This window comes from Pan troglodytes, chromosome 18, assembly GCF_028858775.2.
Source record: "Pan troglodytes isolate AG18354 chromosome 18, NHGRI_mPanTro3-v2.0_pri, whole genome shotgun sequence".
NCBI lineage: Eukaryota > Metazoa > Chordata > Mammalia > Primates > Hominidae > Pan > Pan troglodytes.
Genome location: NC_072416.2, coordinates 34519956 through 34542099, shown reverse-complemented (window position 1 = coordinate 34542099; position 22144 = coordinate 34519956). Strand labels below are relative to the sequence as shown.

General features: G+C 49.9%; 1 protein-coding gene across 15 annotated transcripts in view; it reads right to left on the bottom strand.

The window, feature by feature from the left end:
* ITGAL (integrin subunit alpha L) overlaps positions 1–22144 on the bottom strand; it is a 50511-nt gene that overhangs the window by 5597 nt on the left and 22770 nt on the right. For 8 of the 15 annotated variants that reach the window (XM_024353422.3, XM_063796175.1, XM_063796178.1 and 5 more), the window contains 13 exon segments: positions 21295–21492; positions 21023–21153; positions 18344–18504; positions 18089–18240; positions 13334–13423; positions 12287–12343; positions 12125–12198; positions 10738–10879; positions 7125–7235; positions 6636–6715; positions 6460–6546; positions 3756–3831; positions 508–621 (listed from right to left, as the gene is read on the bottom strand). In XM_024353422.3, coding sequence (XP_024209190.2) covers positions 508–621; positions 3756–3831; positions 6460–6546; positions 6636–6715; positions 7125–7235; positions 10738–10879; positions 12125–12198; positions 12287–12343; positions 13334–13423; positions 18089–18240; positions 18344–18504; positions 21023–21153; positions 21295–21492 — 1473 coding nt within the window. 15 annotated transcript variants of the gene reach the window in all.

Sequence of the window (22144 nt, the reverse complement as noted above, 5' to 3'; positions counted from 1 at the left end):
GCATCCCAGCTTTCCCCTGCCCTGGCCCTGGCCCTGGGTGAGTTCAGACATCTCTGAGTCCAGCAGGACCTGAATTCATCCATCCTTACTCTCCATATACCCAGCCTTGCCCCCTTGATTTTTTTTTTCTTTGTTAGAGACAGGGTCTTGTTCTGTCACCGAGGCTGGAGTGCAGTGGTGCGATCATAGCTCACTGCAGCCTCAAACTCCTAGGTTCAAGTGATCCTCCTGCCTCTGCCTCCTGAGTAGCTGAGACCACGGGCACGGGCCACCATGCATGCCTGGATAATTTTAAAATTTGTTTGTAGAGACTGGAGTTGTGCTATGTTGCCCAGGCTGGTCTCAAAATCCTGGCCTCAATGGATTCTCCCACTTCAGCCTCCCAAAGTGCTGGGATTTGGGAGGCAGAGCCACCGCACCTGGCCAAGCCCTGCCCTCTGTACCCTCAAATGCACTCACCCCCAAGACCTGAGGAGGGTAGACCCTCCCTCTACAGGCAGCACTCACCATCTGCACGCTCCACTGGTGTGTGATGGGCCCCTGGCTGGGAGGCTGTGGCACCCCAACCACAGCCTCCAGGGTGGGTATGTTGTGGTCATGGATGGAAGGCTGGATCCTCACCTGGCACAGAGGACAAGGGATGCAGAGCCCTGAATGCCAGCCACCCCAGCTGCCCCCCAGACCCTGTGTGCCCTTGCACGCCTCTTCCAGTCCTCATTGGCTGAGTCCCCAGGGCCCTTGTCGGTTAGGCAGTGTCCAGTGACTGGGCGTGGCCAACTTCCGTCCTCAGGGCCTTGCAGTGTGGCTTCCATGCTCTTCCAGCTTTCTCCGCCCAGCACACTCTCACACACCCTGCAAGGGCCTGCTCTAATATTATCTCTGAAGGCTTCACTGACTCCCCAAGGACAGGGCAGCTCCCCCTCCTGGGCTCCCACAGTGTGCTCTGCGTCCCCAGCAGGACGGCAAAGGATCTGCTTGGATGTCTGCATCTCCACTAGACCATGAACTCCCTGAGGACAGGAGCCATTCTTACTCCACCTCCAATCCCCTACTGCTTGACACAGTGCCTAGTGTGGTGGCTCACACCTGTAATCCCAGCACTTTGGGAGGCCGAGGTGGGCAGATCACTTGAGGTCAGGAGTTTGAGACCAGCCTGACCAAGATGGTGAAACCCCGTCTCTACTAAAAATACAAAAATTAGCCAGGTGTGGTGGCACAATCCTACAGTGCTGGGTACTCCGGAGGCTGAGGCAGGAGAATTACTTAAACCCAGGAGGCGAAGGTTGCAGTGAGCCGAGATCATGCCACTGCACTCCAACCTGGGCGACAGAGTGAGACTCCGTCTCAAAAAAAAAAAAAAAAAAAATTTCTGAGCACCTTTTATTAAAAAAAGAACTACCTGTGTTAAGGCTGGGAGACTCAGATATGTGTAAGAAAATGACACAGAAGTGGCACTAACAATGTCTCAGGAAGCAGGGAAATGTATCAAATTAGAAGGATTCTATCATTTATTCATTCAACGAACATTTGTGGACACTTGAAATACCAGTTAAATTAAAAAGGCCAAATGTCAGGGGCAGTATTTGAATTTGACTGTGAAAGATGGACAGGATTTTTTTTTTTTTTTTTTAGACAGAATATCACTCTGTCACCCAGGCTGGAGTGCGGTGGCACGATCACAGCTCACTGCAACCTCCACCTTCCAGGTTCAAGCGATTCTCCTGCCTCAGCCTCCCCAGTAGCTGGGACTACAGGCACACACCACCACACCTAGCTAATTTTTGTATTTTTAGTACAGATGGGGTTTCATCATGTTGGCCAGGCTGGTCTTGAACTCCTGACCTCAGGTGATCTGCCCACCTGGGCCTCCCAAAGTGCTGGGGTTACAGGTGTGAGCCACCGCGCCTGACCAGATGGACAGGATTTTAACAGATGAAGGTGGGAGAGGGCATCCAAGAAGAGACATGTGGGGAGCCAGGATGGCACCAGGTGAGAGGGATGTGGCTGGAAGGAGGGTGCCTGGGAAGGAGAACAGGAGCTGAGGCTGGAAAGGAAGCCCAAGATCACACTATGGGGCCTGGAAGGCTTGAGAGTGAGGAGTTGGAGCAGCATCAAGGAGGCAGTGGGAAGTCACAGAAGGTGGCAGAGGAAGAGAGTGGCTCCAGGGAGGTCCATCCCCTGCAGGCATGAGCTGGAAAGAGGCTGGGAGAGGCGGGTCATGGCCCATGTTGGGAGCCTCTCTCAATAGTCCAGTTGCAAGAAGGTGAGGAATTGGGTCTGGGCGGTAGCAGAAAAAGGACACAGACAACCAGACTCCAGGAGGCAGTGGGACAAAGCAGGAGGAAGGAGAAATTCACTCAGACACGTTAAGTTTTCCTTGAGAAAGAGATGGTGCTTTCAAAAGATTCCACGCAAGCCAGAGGAGATGCTGGCTTAGGGGAAGAGAGCAAATTTGGTTTAGAATATGTTGAGACCAGGCCAGGCACAGTGGCTCACGCCTGTAATCTCAGCACTTTGGGAGGCCGAGGTGGGCGGATCACCTGAGGTCAGGAGTTTGAGACCAGCCTGGCCAACATGATGAAACCCTATCTCTACTAAAAATACAAACATTAGCTTGGTGTGGTGGTGGGCGCCTGTAATCTCAGCTACTCAGAAGGCTGAAGCAGGAGAATTGCTTGAATCCAGGAGGCGGAGGTTGCAATGAGCTGAGATTACGCCACTGCACTCCAACCTGGGTGACAGAGCAAGACTCTACCTCAAAAAAAAAAAAAAAGAAAAGAAAAAAGAAAAGGTAAAAATAAAGCACCAGGCACAGAACCTGGGTTTGGAGACTGGGCAGGATGCCAGCACCTAGCTAAATACCTAACTTAGAATAGGCCAGGTGCGGTGGCTCATGCCTGTAGTCCTAGTACTTTGGGAGGCCGAGGTGGGTAGATCACTTGAAGTCAGGAGTTCCAGACCAGCCTGGCCTACAGGGCAAAACTCCGTCTCTACAAAAAATACAAAAATTAGCTGGGCATAGGGCCGGGTGCGGTGGCTCATGCCTGTAATCCCAGCACTTTGAGAGGCCGAGGGGGGAAGATCATGAGGTCAGGAGTTCAAGACCAGCCTGGCCAACATGGTAAAACCCCATCTCTACTAAAAATACAAAAATTAGCCGGGCATGGTGGCACATGCCTGTAATCCCAGCTACTTGGGAGGCTGAGGTAGGAGAATGGCTTGAACTCAGGAGGCGGAGGTTGCAGTGAGCCGAGACCGTGCCACTGCACTCCAGCCTGGGTGACAGAGTGAGACTCCGTCTCAAAAAAAAAAAAAAAAAAAAAATTAGCTGGGCATGGTGGTGGATGCCGGTAATCTCAGCTACTTGGGAGGCTGAGACAGGAGAATTGCTTGAACTTGGGAGGCAGAGTTTGCAGTGAGCCGAGATTGCACCACTGCACTCAAGCCTGGGTAACAAACAGAGCAAAGAATAGTAGCTCATTCAATGTTGTTATGAAAAAGCAGGTTCTCTCTCAGCATCCTCCTTGCTCTCAAGTCCTGTGATTCTTGAAATAATGCATCCAGTGGCAGAAAGGAGTTAGCATATGCTGCTGCTGGAAGCCTGTAAGTGGAGGCTGTGACGCTCTAGAGAAAGGATTATTGAACAGTTGGATGGCTAGGATGAGTACTGTGTCTACTTGGTGCCTGCATCCTCAGTCCCCGGGATAAAGAATGAATGTGTGACCTATAAGGACCTTCCACATTGGGATTCATACCTGGTACATGTGCTTGACTTGGTGGATCTTGGGGCCTTTGGGGGTGAAACTGACATAGAGTGTGGAGTTTTCTTGGCTGCGGAGAGAGAAGGGCAGCGATGGAAGAACGAAGTGACAGCAACCCGGGCTCCAGGAAGCTTCTGAGCGCCCAGCCACTGTGCTAGGAACGGCACAGATACCATCTCATTCAATCCCTACCACAACCTGCTCTTTCCCAGAAACTAAGGCTCCTGGACAGGGCCAGCCTCTTGTCCAAAGCCCACAGTGGAGAGACAGGACTGGAGCCCAGGGAAGTGCGTCCAGTGGAGGCTATGTCCTCCCCACTGCGCACCACCTCACCAGTGTCTCCACTGTCCTCTGGGCCCTGCTCATCTCCTAGATAATTGTATCCACTGCTGATGCCCCTCGCACCCATCCTTCCAACACACACTGCTGGGTAACCTTCCCAACATCACTCTCTAGTCCTGCCACTCACCTGCTCAGCATTGGCCAACGGCCCCCTACTGCGAGGGAGGGTCAGGTCCAAAGCCTCCCATGTCCAGGCAGTCTCCTCACTGCTCCCCTGCACACACCTGCCCTTGGCTAATCCTGCCCAATCCCTGTCCCCCAGGTCTGCCCCACTGCTTCCTCCCTCCTTGCCTTTGTCTGGGCCATGGTCTCTGATGAGGACACCTAGGTTCCTTTTTAGCTCTTCCCCTAATGGCCTCATCCTCCAGACCCCAGTCCAAGCCGCACTTTCTCCACGAACCCTTCCATTTCTCCCCCAACCCACACTCATCTTTCCTGGCTCTAATTTCATGTCAGTATCATACTGTATGGCATTGATGTTCAAAAGCACTGGAGGCCAGGCGCGGTGGCTTACACCTGTAATCCCAGCACTTCGGGAGGCTGAGGCAGGTAGATCACCTGACTTCAGGAGTTTAAGACCTGCCTGGCCAACATGGCGAAACCCCGTCTCTACTAAGAATACAAAAATTAGCTGGGCATGGTGGCAGGCACCTGTAGTCCCAGCTACTCGGGAGGCTGAGGCAGGAGAATTGCTTGAACCCGGGAGGAGGAGGTTGCAGTGAGCCGAGATTGTGCAACTGCACTCCAGCCTGGGCAACAGAGCGAGACTCTGTCTCTTAAAAAATAAAAAAAATTTAAAAAGCACTAGAGACCTGAGCTCAGACACTGTCCCCGTCCTTCTCTGTCCTTCTGTAACTGAGCCAACTGGAAAAAGCCACTCGATTTTGAGTTTCCTTTTTTTTTTTTTTCAGACAGGGTCTCACTCTGTCACTCAGGCTGGAGTGCAGTGGCATGATCTCGGCTCACTGCAACCTCCTCCACCCGGGTTCAAGCAATTGTCCTGCCTCAGCCTCCTGAGTAGCTGGGATTATAGGTGACTGCCACAACGCCGAGCTAATTTTTGTATTTTTAGTAGAGACAAGGTTTCACCATGTTGGCCAGGCTGGTCTTGAACTACTGACCTCAAGTGATCCACCCACCTTGGCCTCCCAAATTACTAGGATTACAGGTGTGAGCCACCACACCTGGCCAAGTTTCCTTTTCTATAAGCGAGAAGACCTGTAACAGGTTTTTTTGAAATAGCAAAAAACGGACATAACTCCCTCCATTTTTGTTGGAGGCCTTTACCCATTCCTGCCCATAGGCTAGGATAATTTTAGAGCACTGAGATAACATGCAAAAACAGCTATCATGTAGTTTTTAAAACTAAGTCTGGCATTAAAGGGGACGTATGTAAACAACTAACTATGTTTTGTTAAAGATTTATAGAAGCACTGTGACCTGACCAAGGACCAAGAAGTTCCCAACCTCCTTGTATCCTCTCTGGTGCCCGGATGTCTGTACTAAGTTACCTCTTGATCTTAACCCCTTTCTCTTCCCCCTACCCTTAACATTACAGATGGTCCTTTAGAACACTAGTTCACTGTCTTCTCAATTGCCTGGCTTTCCAGATAAACCTGCCTTTCCTCCCACCAACTCTTGCTTCTTAAGTCTGGCTTTCAAGTAACAAGCAGCCAGACCAGAGTTCAGTTACAAACCCAACTAGCGATCCCCATGGTTCCTTCCTGCTACTGTGTTCTGAGAGTCACTGACTCTGTGTGTGCATGAGTTTGGGCTCTCCCACTTGACTGTAAGCTCCCTGAGGGCAAGGGGTATTGTGATAACTTTTCTCCTATCTCTCCTGGCATTATCGGCCCCCAGGAGGGGAGAGAATCTAGGGTGACTGAAACAATCAGGAGCTTGGCTGGGCCTTTGGAGTCAGACAGGCTGAAGCTCAGACCCTGGCTTTAGTACTTCCAGCTATTGGACCTTGGGTAAGTGCCGGCCTTCTCTGAGCCTCAGCTTGTTCATTGGTAAAATGGAGAGCAGCACAGCTGCCTCACAGAGGTGCTGAGGGCTCCAGGCAATGTCAGCAACTGCGCAGTGCAGCTGGCCCTCAGTCTGATATAAAATTAGTGTTCAATGAGCTTTTTCTTCCATCAGTAAATGCTAATCCTTCCCTGAGCTCTTCCATGGCCCTCACATTTTGGAATGTTGAAAACTTTTGGGGTTGTGGCTGGAATCAGTTCTAATTACCCCAAGGGGCTCTAAGAAAGGAAGGAGGTTCAGAAGGAGAGCCCCAGGGGCAAAGTCGGGGCCCTGGGTTGGGAGGCTGCGGTGGGAGGAGAGGGTTGGCTGTCTGCTGGGAAGAACTCACTCCTGGATGAGGATGTTGATGGGGTACAGGATGGGGATGATGGTAGTGGCTGAGTTGTCCTCCAGGAGGTCTGAGTCCTCATTGTTACTGCATTGGGGCAAGGAAGAGGCCAGTGTTAGGAGAAGGGCTTGGCCAGGTCTGAGACCATGGCAGGGATGTGGGCGGGGCCTGCTCACCAGGTCACATTGGCGCGCAATTCAACCGAGTCCCCCCAGGAGCTGTTTACCAGTGTATTAAACATCATCTGCAGAGCAACCTGGCAGGAAAGGAGAGGGCAATGGAAATGGAAGGGTCATGAGGAGCAGCCTCACGGCCCCCACATCCAATCACCATCATCTCAGGGACCCCTTATCAAGTGCTCACTGCACCCCAAGCACTGAGCTAGGATTCTACCCATTGCAAAGATGAGGCAACCAAGGCTCCAGACGGTTAAGTTATGTCTATAAGGTCACAAAATGAATAACCCAATCCCAGCTTTGCCTGATTCCAAAGTCCAGGCTCTCAAACATGACACAGAACAGATTCACATACATTTCTCTTAGGTAGGGGCAAGGTACACCCTTCTTGACAATCACCTGCTCCCTCCTCCTGAGCCAAGAGCTCCCTGCCCTCCACCAGCTCAGGGCCCCTAGGCTGCTTGGTCCCTGGAGACTTGAAGCACTCACCGAGTGGCCTGCTTTGAAGATGGGAGAGCTCACATTGCAAGATAATGCCCTGGACAGAAGCCTGGACTCTTCAGGAAGCTCCTCGCAGCTCACAGGTATCTGGCTATGGGGCTGGGAGTGAAAGGAGGAAACAAGTTTGTTAATGAGCAAGGCCAAGTTTCCCCCAGAGGCCACCAGCCCTCCTGGCCTACCTCCCCCAGGGGCTCTGTCCCTGTCATGGAACCTTCTCAGCGGGAAAGGGCCCAAGAATCAGGGCTGCAGACAGAGGCTTAGTACAAAATAGTCACTGGAAGGCTGGGTAAGGTAGCTCACACTTGAAATCCCAGCACTCAGGGAGGCTGAGGTGGGAGGATTACTTAAGGCCAGGAGTTCGAGATCAGCCTGGGCAAGAGTGAGACCCCATCTCTATTAAAACAATTTTTTTTTTTTTTTTTAAATATAGGATCTTACTCTGTTGCCCAGGCTAGAGTGCAATGGTGCGATCTCGGCTCACTGCAACCTCTGACTCGCAGGCTCAAGCGATCCTCCTGCCTCAGCCTCCTGAGTAGCTGGGACTACAGGGATGTGCCACCATGTCCAGCTAATTTTTGTATTTTTAGTAGAGATGGAGTCTGTGTATGTCACTCAGGCTGCTCTTGAACTCCTGGGCTCAAGAGATCTGCCTGCCTCAGCCTACCAATGTGCTGGGATTATAAGTGTAAGCCTCTGTACCTGGCCTACAAAAAATTTTTAAAAATGAGCTGAGCATAGTGGGGCGTGCCTGTTGTCCCAGCTATTAGGCAGGAGAATCACTTGAGCCCAGGAGTTTGAGGCTGCAGTGGGCCATGCTTATGCCACTATACTTTAGCCTGGGCAACAGAGTGAGACCTTATCTCAAAAATAAAAGTTGGGTGTAGGGGGGTAATTGCAACACTATTTATAATACTGAAAAACTGGAAGTGCTCAAACAGGTCAAAGAGATAACAACGGCTCAGTAAAGTGTGGTACAATCAAAGAAGAGACTATCGTGAAAATTTTAAAATGCCACTACCTCTATACATTCAGTAACCATTTAAAAAATGAGCCTGATCCTGGGCTAAGCATTATTAAACCATTCATCTTCATCCCAATTTTGTAAAGGACAGATTTCAGTCTCAGACTGGGAAGGAAACAGATAAGGAAATAGAGGTTCAGGGAGGCTAAGGGACTTTCCCAAGGTGTCATAACTGGGTAACAGTAGGGATCCGTAAGAACTTGAACACAGAACTGTTTGACTCCAGTTATTTTCTCTCTCTCTCTCTTTTTTTTTTTTTTTTGAGATGGAGTCTTGCTGTTGTCACCCAGGCTAGAGTGCAGTAGAGTGATCTTGGCTCACTGAACCTCCACCTCCTGGGTTCAAGTGATTCTCCTGCCTCAGCCTCCCAAGCAGCTGGGATTACAGGCACATGCTACCACACCCAGCTAATTTTTGTATTTTTAGTAGAGATGGGGTTTCACCATGTTGCCCCGTCTGGTTTTGAACTCATGACCTCAGATGATCTGCCCACCTCAGCCTCCCAAAGTACTGGGATTACAGGCGTGAACCACCACACCCAGCCCAGTTTTTTTTTTTGTTTTTTGTTTTTTGTTTTTTTTCCTGAGACAAGGTCTCGCTCTGTCGCCCAAGCTGGAGGGCAATGTTGTAATCATAGCTCACTGCAGCCTCAAACTCCTGGACTCCAGCGATCCACCCACCTCAGCCTCCTGAGTAGCAGGACTACAGGCACACCCCACCACACCTGGCTAATTATTTAATTTTGTGTAGAGACAGAGTCTTGTTCTGTTGCCCAGGCTAGAGTGCATTGGCACTATCATAGCTCACAGCGGCCTCGAACTCTCGGGCTTAAGCACTTCTCCACCTCAGCCCCCAAGGTAGCTGGAATTGCAGGTGCGCACCACCACATCCAGCAAAGAAACATTTAATGTTGCTGTATAAGAATAATTCGGTTTGGTGCAGTGGCTCACGCCTGTAATCCCAGCACTTTGGGAGGCCAAGGCGGGTAGATCACCTGAGGACAGGAGTTCAAGACCAGCCTGGCCAACATGGTGAAACCCCATCTCTACTAAAAATATAAAAATTAGCTGGGTGTGGTGGCAGGCGCCTGTATCCCAGCTACTCAGGAGGCTGAGGCAGGAGAATCACTTGAACCCGGGAGGCGGAGGTTGCAGTGAGCCGAGATTGCGCCATTGCACTTTAGCCTGGGGGACAAGAGCAAGACTTCGTCTCAAAAAAAAAACAAAAACAAAAAATAGGCCGGGCGCGGTGGCCCACGCCTGTAATCCCAGCACTTTGGGAGGCCGAGGCAGGTGGATCATGAGGTCAGGAGATGAGACCATCCTGGCTAACACAGTGAAACCCCGTCTCTACTAAAAATACAAAAAATTAGCCAGGCGTGGTGGTGGGCGTCTGTAGTCCCGGCTACTCGGGAGGCTGAGGCAGGAGAACGGCGTCAACCCGGGAGGTGGAGTTTGCAGTGAGCCGAGATCGAGCCACTGCACTCCAGCCTGGGTGACAGAGCGAGACCCCGTCTCAGAAAATAAATAAATAAATAAATAAATTTAAAGAAAATAAAAAAATAAAAAGAATAATTCAAGTGTTCATTGACAGATAAATAGGTAAAATATGGTCTATGCATAAAATGGAATATTATTCAACCTTAAAAAGGAAGGAAATTTGGCCGGGCACACTGGTTCACACCTGTAATCCTAGCACTTTGGGAGGCTGAGGTAGGCAGATCGCTTGAGCTCAGAAGTTTGAGACTAGCCTGGGGAACATAGTGAGACCCTCTCTCTATTTAAATTTTTTTTTTTTTTGAGATGGAGTCTTGCTCTATCACCCAGGCTGGAGTGCAGTGGCACAATCTTGGCTCACAGTAGCCTCTGCTTTACAGATTCAAACGATTCTCCTGCCTCAGCCTCCCTAGTAGCTGGGATTACAGCCGCACACCACCTCGCCTGGCTAATTTTTGTGGGGGTTTTTTTGTTTTTTTTTTTGAGACGGAGTTTCGCTGTCGCCCAGGTTGGAGTGCAGTGGCGCGATCTCGGCTCACTGCAGGCTCCGCCCCCTGGGGTTCATGCCATTCTCCTGCCTCAGCCTCCCGAGTAGCCGGGACTACAGGCGCCCGCCACCACGCCCGGCTAATTTTTTGTATTTTTAGTAGAGACGGGGTTTCACCGTGTTAGCCAGGATGGTCTCGATCTCCTGACCTCGTGATCCGCCCGCCTTGGCCTCCCAAGGTGCTGGGATTACAGGCGTGAGCCACCACGCCCGGCCAATTTTTGTATTTTTTTAGTAGAGACAGGGTTTCACCATGTTGGCCAGGCTGGTCTCGAACTCCCGACCTCAGGTGATCTGCCCGCCTTGGCCTCCCAAAGTGTTGGGATTACAGTTGTGAGCCAGGGCACCCAGCCTGAGAGGGTAAACCTGGTACCTCGGATCATACAGCTCGAGGCTGGGAACCCAGATATGACCCTAAGACCCCTGTCCACCCGCAGCTGCCCATGTGTTCAGGCTGTCCTGGCTGCCTGGGGCTCAAAGAAGGGGGCAGTGTCTGCCGAACAGATGCCCGCAGGCAGGCGCTGTCGTCTCACCCACCTTCAGCATCTCCACCTTGCGGAAGGAGAGTCCCGGGGGGAAGTGCAGGTCCAGCTGGACCCAGTAAGCATCTTCTTCCAAGTTACTCAGGCTCAGCTCCACAGAGAGGCTGGCAAAAGCAGTTAGACGCAGGGCTCTGGATCTGTGGGGGATGATCAGGGAAAGATGGAGGAGGGAGGATCAGGGTGGGGAATATCAGAACTGAGGGATCTGGTGGGCCAGAAATAAATAAATCAAAACCAATCATCTTTTATGCTCAGTCTTTTTTTTTTTTTTTTTTTTTGAGATGGAGTCTCACTCTGTCACCCTGGCTGGAGTGCAGTGGCGCGATCTTGGCTCACTGCAAGCTCCGCCTCCCGGGTTCACGCCATTCTCCTGCCTCAGCCTCCCGAGTAGCTGGGACTACAGGCGCCCACCACCATGCCCGGCTAATTTTTTTTTTTTGTATTTTAAGTAGAGACGGGGTTTCACTGTGTTAGCCAGGATGGTCTCAATCTCCTGACCTCGTGATCCGCCCGCCTCGGCCTCCCAAAGTGCTGGGATTACAGGCCACCGCCCCCGGCTTTTTTTTTTTTTTTTTTTTTTTTTTGAGACAGAATCTCACTCTGTAGCCCAGACTGGAGTGCAATGGCACAGTCTCGGCTTACTGCAACCTCCACCTCCAGAATTCAAGCAATTCTCCTGCCTCAGCCTCCCAAATAGCTGGGATTACAGGCACGTGCCACCATGCCCGGCTAAGTTTTGTATTTTCAGTAGAGACGGGGTTTCACCATGTTGGCCAGGCTGGTCTCAAACTCCTGACCTCAGGTGATCTGCCCGCCTTGGCCTCCCAAAATGCTGGGATTATAGGCGTGAGCCACCGCGCCGGGCCATGCTCAGACTTTCAGTTTTACAATTCTTGCAATCTCATTTACTGATGACTCATAGGAGTTCCATGAGGGATTTGCTTTTTATTTTATTTGCTTTTTATTTTTTAGAGATAGGGTCTTGCTCTGTCACCCAGGCTGGGGTGCAGTGGTGCTTACTGCAGCCTCAAACTCCTAGGCTCAAGCGATCCTCTGCCTCAATCTCCCAAGTAGCCGGGAATACAGGCATGAGCCACCATGCCCAGCTAATTTAAAAATTTTTTTTTTAGTGACAGGGTCTTGCTATGTTTCCCATAGCTGGTCTTGAACTCTTGGCCTTAACGAATCTTCCCCCTTTGGTTGGCCTCCTGAAGTGCTGGGATTATAGGCATGAGCCCCTGAGTTCAGCCTCAAATTTCTCAGAAAAGGAAACTAAGGCCCAAGAGAGGGAAGTGGTGTCTGCAAATGACATATCTGGTGAGTGGAGTGGGGGGTCTTAAAACAGAGTGGATGGGAGGCTGGAGGGGGGAGGCCTTACTGACCTTGCAGGAGAGAAGGACACTCTCAAGTTTGCCTCACACTTCTTGTCCTCCCCACAGTTCTTCTCAAAAGGGATCTGAAACGCCAAGAAGAAAGGAGTAAGAGGCTCAGATCAGGAGGGACTTGTTCCCAGGCCTCTCTGCCTGCCCCTTCTCCCCTCTTACCTCCCAGGTTTCTGAGTGCAGGGAGGGTCTCAGGATGGGCGGTATGTCCTTGCCCTGCTGAGCGAGGGGTAGTGGGCAGGATGGAGAGAGGAGAGATTAACTGAGGCAGCAGACCTCATGAAGGAGAGCTGGAGGGGCAGGGGCTTAGCTCAACTGGGCTGGCTGTGGTTGGCCCTGCCCAGGAGCCAGCTGCCTTTCCAGGGCTGCCCCACTCTGCTGCCTCAGCCTACTGCTATTTGTGCAGTCTTACTCTGCTGGCAGCTCTTTTTTTTTTTTTTTTTTTTTTTTTTTTTTAAAGACTGTCTTACTCTGTTGCCCAGGCTGGAGTGCAGTGGCGCAATCTCTGCTCACTGCAACCTCTGCCTCCTGGGTTCAAGCAATTCTTATGCCTCAGCCTCCTGAGTAGCTGGGATTACAGGCATCTACCACCACGCCTGGCTAATTTTTTAAAAATATTTTTAGTAGAGATGGGTTTTCGCCATGTTGGCACACTGGTCTCGAACTCCTGGTCTCAAGCAATCCACCCCCCTCAGCCTTCCAAAGTGCTGGGATTACAGGTGTGAGCCACAACACCCGGCCGGCTCTTTTTTTTTTTTCTTCTTTAGAGACAGGGTTTCGCGCTGTTGCCTAGGTTGGAGGGCAGTGGTGCAATCATAGCTCAATAGCTCACTGCAGCCTCAACCCTCTGGCTCAAGTGATCCTCCCTGCTCAGCCTCCCAAGTAGCTGGGACTACAGGGGCGCACCATCACAATAACTAATTTTTTATGTTTTGTAGAAAGGGAGTCCCACTATGTTGCCCAGGCTGGTCTCAAACTCCTGGCCTCAAGTGCACCATCACACCCGACCAGTCTTTGTATTTTTAGTAGAGATGGGGTTTCACCATGTTGGCCAGGCTGGTCCCGAACCCCTGACCTTAAGTGATCCACCCACTTCAGCCTCCCAAAGTGCTGGGATTATAGGAGTGTGCTGCCCGGCCATGGGCGGCTCTTCTTGCCAAATGGATTTCTCTGATAAACTCCCCACCATCCCTAGCCATCTCTTCTTACCGCCCTTTGGTCCCTCGGTGTCCCTTCCTCCTCCCAAAGAGAGAAATTCAGGGAAACATTGATGGGGGAGATGAGGTCTTGAACACATACCTGAGGGTGATAAGAATACAGCCTATGTCATGAATCTAACTTTTACCGCACTTCTGATTATATGTATACCTTGTCAGCATTTTACAAGTGATGAAATTCTGGTAGTTCTTTGTCTAAGACCCTACCAGTATTGAAAATCCATTGACTACATAGCAGGTGTGTACAGCACACCCAGGGGGCTTCTCAGCACAGTTATCATCCCTGAGCCCCAGTTCCCCAGCAGACATCACTAATCAATCCCAGCACTTTTCCCCCACTGTGTCCTAACTGAAGCCCCTGAATTTCGACCTAGGCAGCCATTATCAAAGTTTGCTTAAGAAAATTTCAGAATAACTAGAATATCCTAGTTCTAGAATTTTGTTCCTTGAGAATAGGGCTGGGTCTTAGTCATTTGTTATTACCAATGCCTGACACTGGCATTTTGTAGGCACTCAAATTGTTTTTCACCTGAAGGTTCTACTAGCCCTAAGAGGTAGGTATTATTACCCCAACATTTAAAATAAGGAAAATGAGCTCTCCCTTCCTTCCTTTTCTTTCTTCTCTTTTCCTTCCTTCCCTCCTTCTTTCTTTTTTTTTCTTTCTTCTTTTCCCTCCCTCCCTCCTTGCCTGCCTCCCTCCCTCCCTCCCTCCCTTCCTTCCTCCGTTGTCCTTCCTTCCTTCCCTCCTTTCTTTCTCTTTCTCTTTCATCCTCCCTCCTTCTGCCCCCCTCTAGAAAAGAAAAAAAAAAAAAAAAAGAAAATGAAAGCTAAAAAGGTGGCACAGTTGTCCTAAGAACTTGGAGTGACAGTCAAGATTTGAACCCAAATCTGTCCAAATCCAAAGTCCAGGATCTTTCCACCATGTCACACTGCTTTCTTTTCTGGCAAATTTATGTTTAAAATGTCTAAATCTTATAAGAGGTGGAATGGGAGTAGGCAGAGGGGCACTGAGTAGAGGTTTGAATGAAATAGAGGGTGAGTCGATAATTGTTGAAACTGGGTGATGAGGACCTGGGGATTCATTAAACTATTTTTTTCTAGTTTTGTATGATTCATATTCTCATAATAAAAAGTTTAAAACAGGCTGGGTGCAGTGGCTTACACCTGTAATCCCAGCACTTTGGGATGCCGAGGTGGGTGGATCACCTGAGGTCAGGAGTTTGAGACCAGCCTGGCCAACATGGTGAAAACCCATCTCTATCACAAATACAAAAATTAGCCGGGCATGGTGGTGTTCGCCTGTAATCCCAGCTACTTGGTAGGATGTGGTGGGAGAATTACTTGAACCCAGGAGGCAGAGGCTGCAGTGAGCCCAGATCATAACAATGCATTCTAGCCTGGGCAACGCAGTGAGACTCCATCTCAAAAAAAAAAAAAAGTTTAAAACAAACTTCAAATTCTTATGTCCCAATCCTATACTGTCTTATATGAATTTTTTTTTTTTTTGAGATGGAGTTTCACTATCATTGCCCAGGCTGGAATGCAATGGCACAATCTCAGCTCACTGCAACCTCCGCCTCCTGGGTTCAAATGATTCTCCTGCCTCAGCCTCCTGAGTAGCTGGGATTACAGGCGCCTGCCACCACACCTGGCTAATTTTTTGCATTTTTAGTAGAGATGGGTTTTCACCATGTTGACCAGGCTGGTCTTGAACTCCTGACCTCAAGTGATCCGCCCACCTCAGTCTCCCAAAGTGCTGGGATTACTGGCATGAGCCACCATGCCTGGCCTTTTATGAAATATTTAAGAGAACATAACAATTTGATATCAATCCCTTTTTTTTTTTTTTTTTTTTGAGATGGAGTCTTGCTCTGTCGCCCAGGCTGGAGTGCAGGGGCGCGATCTCGGCTCACTGCAAGCTCCGCCTCCCGGGTTCATGCCATTCTCCTGCCTCAGCCTCCCAAGTAGCTGGGACTACAGGCCCCCACCACCACGCCCAGCTAATTTTTTGTATTTTTAGTAGAGACGGGGTTTCACCGTGTTAGCCAGGATGGTCTCAATCTCCTCACCTCGTGATCCGCCCACCTTGGCCTCCCAGAGTGCTGGGATTAGAGGCGTGAGCCACCGTGCCTGGCCATATTAATCCCATTTTTATACAGGATTGCTTATAAGCAACTGAATCTGGGTATTTCAACAGTTGTTCAAACTTTATTGTTTTGGAGACAGAGTCTCATTCTGTTGCCCAGGCTGGAGTGCAGTGGCACAATCACAGCTCATTGCAACCTCCACCTCCTGGGTTCAAGCAATCCTCCTGCTTCAGCCTCCCAGGTAGCTGGGACTACAGGTGCGCTCCACCAAGGCTGGCTAATTTTTTGGTGTTTTTTGTAGAGAAGGGGTCTCGCTATGTTGCCCAGGCTGGTGTTGAACTCCTAAGCTCAAGCAATCCACCTACTTCAGCCTCTCAAAGTGCTGGCATGAGCCACCGTGCCTGGCCTGTTTAAACTTTTTTGAAACCTTTTTTTTTTTCCATGTACCATACATGAGACTTAATTTAAAAACTTTAAAAAATACCCTAAGTTTTTCTGGGATGCATGATATGTACCTGGCAAATAACAACATACCATGATGATTGAATATTCTGTAAAAATTAAATATTTTAATATTTCTTTTTTTTTTTTTTGAGATGGAGTTTCACTCTTGTTGCTCAGGCTGGAGTGCAATGGCACGATCTCGGCTCACTGCAACCTCCACCTCCTGGGTTCAAGTGATTTTCCTGCCACAGCCTCTCAAGTAGCTGGAATTACAGGCATGGGCCACCACGCCCAGCTAATTTTGTACTTTTTTTAGTAGAGATGGGGTTTCTCCATGTTGGCCAGGCTGGTCTTGGACTGCCAATCTCAGGTGATCTGCCCACCTCGGCATCCCAAAGTGCTGGGATTACAGGTATGAACCACCGTGCCCAGACAAATATTTTAATATTTCATAATTAAAAATTATGAAAGCTGTGTAGCAGCATTAATATATAATGTATGAAAAGAGTAGGGAAAAATAGTAACTACATTGCCATTGTAATCATGTTAAAAATGCCCATAAATATATTAAAAAGTAGAAGCTGCTGGGCACGGTGGCTCACGCCTGTAATCCCAGCACTTTTGGAGGCCAAGGTAAGAGGATTACTTGATGCCAAGGGTTTCAGACCAGCCTGGGCAACACAGCAAGACCTTGTCTCTACAAAAACTTTTTTTTTTTTTTGAGATGGAGTTTCACTCTTGTCGCCCAGGCTGGAGTGCAATGGCACGATCTTGGCTCACTGCAACCTCTGCCTCCCGGGTTCAAGCAATTCTCCTGCCTTAGCCTCCCAAGTAGCTGGGATTACAGGCATGTGCCAACACACGCAGCTAATTTTGTATTTTTAGTAGAGATGGGGTTTCACCATGTTGGCCAGGCTGGTCTCGAACTCCTGACCTCAGGTGATCCACCCACCTTGGCCTCCCAAAGTGCTGAGCCACCGCGCTTGGCCTACAAAAACATTTTTAAAAATTATCCAGATGTGGTGGTGCATGCCTGTAGTCCTAGCTACTCGGGAGGCTGAGGTGGGAGGATCATTTGAGCCCAGAAGTTGGAGGCTACAGTGAGCCATGATTGCATCACTCCACTCCAGCCTGGACGATAGAGCAAGGCCCTGTCTCTAAAAAAAATTTTTTAATAAAAAATTTAAAAAATTAAAAAACTAGAAGCAGCCAGGCACAGTGGTGTGCACTTGTAGTCCCTGCTACTCAGGAAGCTGAGGCAAGAGAACCTCTTGAGGCCAGAAGTTAGAGTCCAGCCTGGGCAACACAGTAAGACCCCCATCTCTAAAAATATAAAATATGGCCGGGTGCAGTGGCTCATGCCTGTAATCCCAGCACTTTGGGAGGCCGAGGTAGGAGGATCACCTGAGGTCAGGAGTTCAAGACCAGCCTGGCCAACATGGTGAAACCCCAACTCTACTAAAAATATAAAAATTAGTTGGGCATGGTGGCACGCACCTGTAATCCCAGCTACTCGGGAGGCTGAGGCAGGAGAATCGCTTGAACCCGGGAGGCAGAGGCTGTAGTGAGCCGAGATCATGCCACTGCACTCCAGCCTGGGCGATAGAGCGAGACTCTGTCTCAAATAAATAAATAAATAAATAAATAAATAAATAAATATAAAATAGGCCAGGAGTGATGGCTCATGCCTGTAATCCCAGCACTTTGGGAGGCCAATGCAGGCAGATCACCAGAGGTCAGGAGTTCGAGACCAGCCTGACTAACATGGTGAAACCCTATCTCTCCCAAAAATAGAAAAATTAGCTAGGCATAGTGGCAGGTGCCTGTAATCCCAGGTACTCGGGAGACTGAGGCAGGAGAATTGCTTGAACCCAGGAGGCGGAGGTGGCCGTGAGCCGAGATCGTGCTGTAGTAATTGAGACCGTGCCACTGCACTACAGCCTGGGTGACAGAGCGAGACTCTGTGTCAAAAAAAAAAAAAGAATATATATATATATATATATATACACACACATATATATATATACACACATATATATATAATTTTAAAAAAACACTAGAAGAAAATATGCTAAGGGTGTTATTACTACCATTGCACAGGAGAGGAAGTGACAGCACAGAGGGATGGAAGTGACGTGTCACCCACTGGACAGTGACGGAGCTGAGCCTGCCCCTGCAGGTAGCTCATCCCAGAGCATTGGCGCTGGCTCCCTTACCGGGAAATGAAATGAGAAGTCAGTGCATGACATGCTGGTGGTGACAGCTATATTCCTTCTGAGTTCATGTCTCCCTCCTGGGAACAACCCCCGTCTTCTGGTCCGGTGGCCATCCAGCTGCAGAGTGTAAGTGAGATTGGCAACCAGGCGGCCTGGGCAGGGCAGAAAAGGCAAGAGTTGAATGGTGGGGGATCCCAGGCCATAAGCCTGGATTTGGGGCGGCAGCTGCCCTGGGAGCAGGAGGAGAGCTCTGACCTTGGAACTGGGGGATGAGAGACTTGATCTGGAAACAGATTGTGATATTAACTCCTTCTTTCATCTTGTTACTGGTTGAATAGGAGCACTCCACTTCATGCACTGGGATCTCGGCTGGAGAGAAGGACATCAGGGTGACCACATCCACCACGGGCCGGGAGCTGCAGGGCAGAAGGCAACCAACTCTCTCCCTCCAACCCAACTGCACGTCCCCCCTCAGATGTGGGGCTCCCGCCAGCAAAGCCAGAGAACTCTCCTTCCCTAAAGCAGACCTCAACATGTCACTGTCTCCTCTTAAGGAAAATAATAATGATACTTTTTATTTATTTATTTTGAGAGAGGGTCTCACCCTGTTGCCCAGGCTGGAGTGCAGTGGCATGATAACAGCTCACTACAGCCTTGGCCTCCCAGGCTCTAGTGATCCTCCCACCTCAGCCTCCCAAGGATCTGGGACCACAGGCATGTGCCACCACACCTGGCTAACTTTAAATAAATTTTTGTAGAGAAGGGACCTTCCTATGTTGTCCAGGGTGGTCTTGAACTCCTGAGCTCAAGCAATCCTCCCGGCTTGGGCTCCCAAAGTGCTGGGATTATAGGCATGAGCCACCATGCCTGGCCAATAATGGTGATAACTAATTAGGGCTCCCAGTTCATTCTAGCAGCCTCTGACCCATTTTCCATGAAGAAGAGAAAGCTCTTAGGAAGAGAAATCATAGTGAGTTACTTTCATGCTTATGTTTAAGCCTTCAGTGATGCTTGCATGAATTTTATTATGCTTCATAATAAAGTTGCAGCTTTTGTTGTTGTTAGACTGAGCCTCGCTTTGTTGCTCAGGCTGGAGTGCAGTGGTGCAGTCATAGCTCACTGCATCCTCACACTCCTGGCCTCCAGCGATCCTCTTGTCTCAGACTCCTGTGTAGCTGGGATTATGGGAGTGAGCCCCAGTGCCTGGCTCCTATTTTTTTTTTTTTTTTTTGAGATCCGCCTCTTGGGCTCAAGCAATTCTCCTGCCTCAGCCTCCCGAGTAGCTGGGATTACAGGCGCATGCCACCTTGCCCAGCTAATTTTTGTATTTTTAGTAGAGATGGGGTTTCAACAGGTTGGCCAGGCTGGTCTTGAACTCCTGACTAAGCCCCCCGTGCCTCCCATTGAAGATGTACACAGCCCCCTGCTCCTCCAGAGGGGCCCCCACAACCACGTCCACCTGACCTCAAATGATCCACCCGCCTCGGCCTCCCAAAGTGCTGGATTACAGGCATGAGTCATTGCGCCCGGCCTATTTATTATTTTTTTGCGGTAGGATCTCACTCTGTCGCTCAGGCTGGAGTACAGTGGCATGATCACAGCTCACTGCAACCTCGACCTCCCAGGCTCAAGTCATCCTCCTGCCTTAGCCTCCCAAGTAGCTGGGCCTACAGTCATGCACCACCATACCTGGTCAATTAAAAAAAAAAAAGAAAAGGGCTGGGCACGGTGGCTCACTCTGTAATCCTAGCACTTTGGGAGGCCGAGACGGGCGGATCCCTTGAGGTCAGGAGTTCAAAACCAGCCTGGCCAACATGGCGAAACCCCGTCTCTACTAAAAATACAAAAAAATTAGCAGGGCATGGTGGTGCATGCCTGTGATCCCAGCTACTTGGGAGGCTGAGGCAGGAGAATCGCTTGAACCCAGGAGGTGGAGGTTGCAGTGAGCCAAGATCGCACCACTGCACTCTGGCCTGGGCAACAGTGCAAGACTCTCTCTCAAAAGAAAAAAAAAAAGTACAGATGGTGTCCCACTGTGTTGCCCCGGCTGGTCTCAAACTCTTGAGCTCAAGTAATCCTCCTGCCACAGCCTCTCAAAGTGCTGGGATTACCCACATGAGCCACCACACCCTGTTAATTTTTTTTTTTTTTTTGAGGCGGAGTCTCACTCTGTCACCCAGGCTGAAGTGCAGGGGCGCGATCTCGGCTCACTGCAAGCTCCGCCTCCTGGGTTCACGCCATTCTCCTGCCTCAGCCTCCCGAGTAGCTGCGACTACAGGCACCCGCCACCACGCCTGGCTAATTTTTGTATTTTTAGTAGAGACGGGGTTTCACCGTGTTAGCCAGGATGGTCTCCATCTCCTGACCTCGTGATCCGCCCGCCTCGGACTTCCGAAGTGCTGGGATTAGAGGTGTGAGCCACCGTGCCCAGCTGCCACACCCTGCTAATTTTTAATTATATGTTTTCCAATATGTAAACTATCTCTGGGATTACAGGTGTGAGCCACTGTGCCTGGCCTGGAAGACCATATATTAAAAAAAATAAAAATTAGGCCATGCATAGTGGCTCCTGCCTGTAACTCCAGCACTCTGGGAGGCTGAAGAGAAAGCATAGTTTGAGACCAGGAGTTTGAGATCAGCTGGGGCAACAAAGTAAGTCCCCATTGCTACCAAAAAAAAAAAAAAAAAAAAATTAGCCAGGTGTGGTGGTGAGCACCTGTAGTCCCAGCTACCCGAGAGGCTGAGGTGGGAGGATCGCTTAAGCCCAGCAGTTCGAGGCTGCAGTGAGTTATGATCATGCCACCGCACTCCAGCCTGAGCAACAAAGAGAGACCCTGTCTCTAAAAAAAACCAAAATAAATAAATAAAATAAAATATAAACAAAACAGGATAAGAGCTGGGGTCATCTGGTGTGACCTGGGAGCCCCATCTCACCTCAGCACGATCATCTGGCTCTCAGCCCCCACAGCCACATCTGCCAAGCCGTCCCCTTCAAGGTCCTTCACCCCATGGATGGAGCGTCCAAACCACTGAATTCCTGAGAGCACTTGGGTCCCTTCTATCCGCTGAGAGCAAGAAAGATATTACCACTAAGCTGAGGAGAGGTAGGTTGGAGGGAGGGAAGGATCGGGCTGGGGAGTGGGGTCTGGGCTTGGGGGCTTAGGGCACCTGAGAATGGAGTGTGATTGGCAGGCAGCGTACGTCACCTGACTTGGCTGGGGACTAAGCCCCCCGTGCCTCCCATTGAAGATGTACACAGCCCCCTGCTCCTCCAGAGGGGCCCCCACAGCCACGTCTACCAGCCCATCGCCGTTGATGTCTGTCAGAGCAGTGATGGCTTCTCCAAACCGCCCGAGTGGGTAGCCAGGGTCCCCCTGCAGCTCTGAGACTTCTTCAAACCCCAACTAGGAAGTAGCAAGAGACAGGTCACACCCAAGTCACTCAGCATGCTGTCACAGAACAACTGAGTGAAGAATGCTGAAGAAACGTAAGATGGGGTCCCTCACAGAATTGGAATGGTGCTGTTAGACTAACCAGGGTTCAAGCACCAGCCCAGCCTCTTACTGTCCTCTTACTGTGACCTTGTGGTTTCCCCTACTGAGCTTGGGGTTTCCATTTATATATATATACATTTTTTTGATAATTTTTTTTGAGATGGAGTCTTGCTCTGTCGCACAGGCTGGAGTGCAGTGGTGCAATCGCAGCTCACTACAGCCTCGAACTCCTGGGCTCAAGTGATCCTCCCACCTCAGCCTCCCAAGTAGCTGGGACTACAGGTATGTACCACCACATCTGGCTAACTTTAAAATTTTAATTTATTTATTTTTATTTTTGTAGAAACAGGGTCTTGTCATGTTGCCCAGGCTGGTCTTGAACTCCTGGCTTCAAGCAATCATCTTGCCTCAGCCTCTCAAAGTGCTGGGATTACAGGCATGAGCCACCGCACCCCAGGGATTCCCATTTATAAAATAAAGCTTGTAGTATCTCAGCAGGTGGTCATGAGGAAAGGGAGGTCGTATCTATAAAAAGTTTGGCGCTGCCTACCAGGTGCAGCGG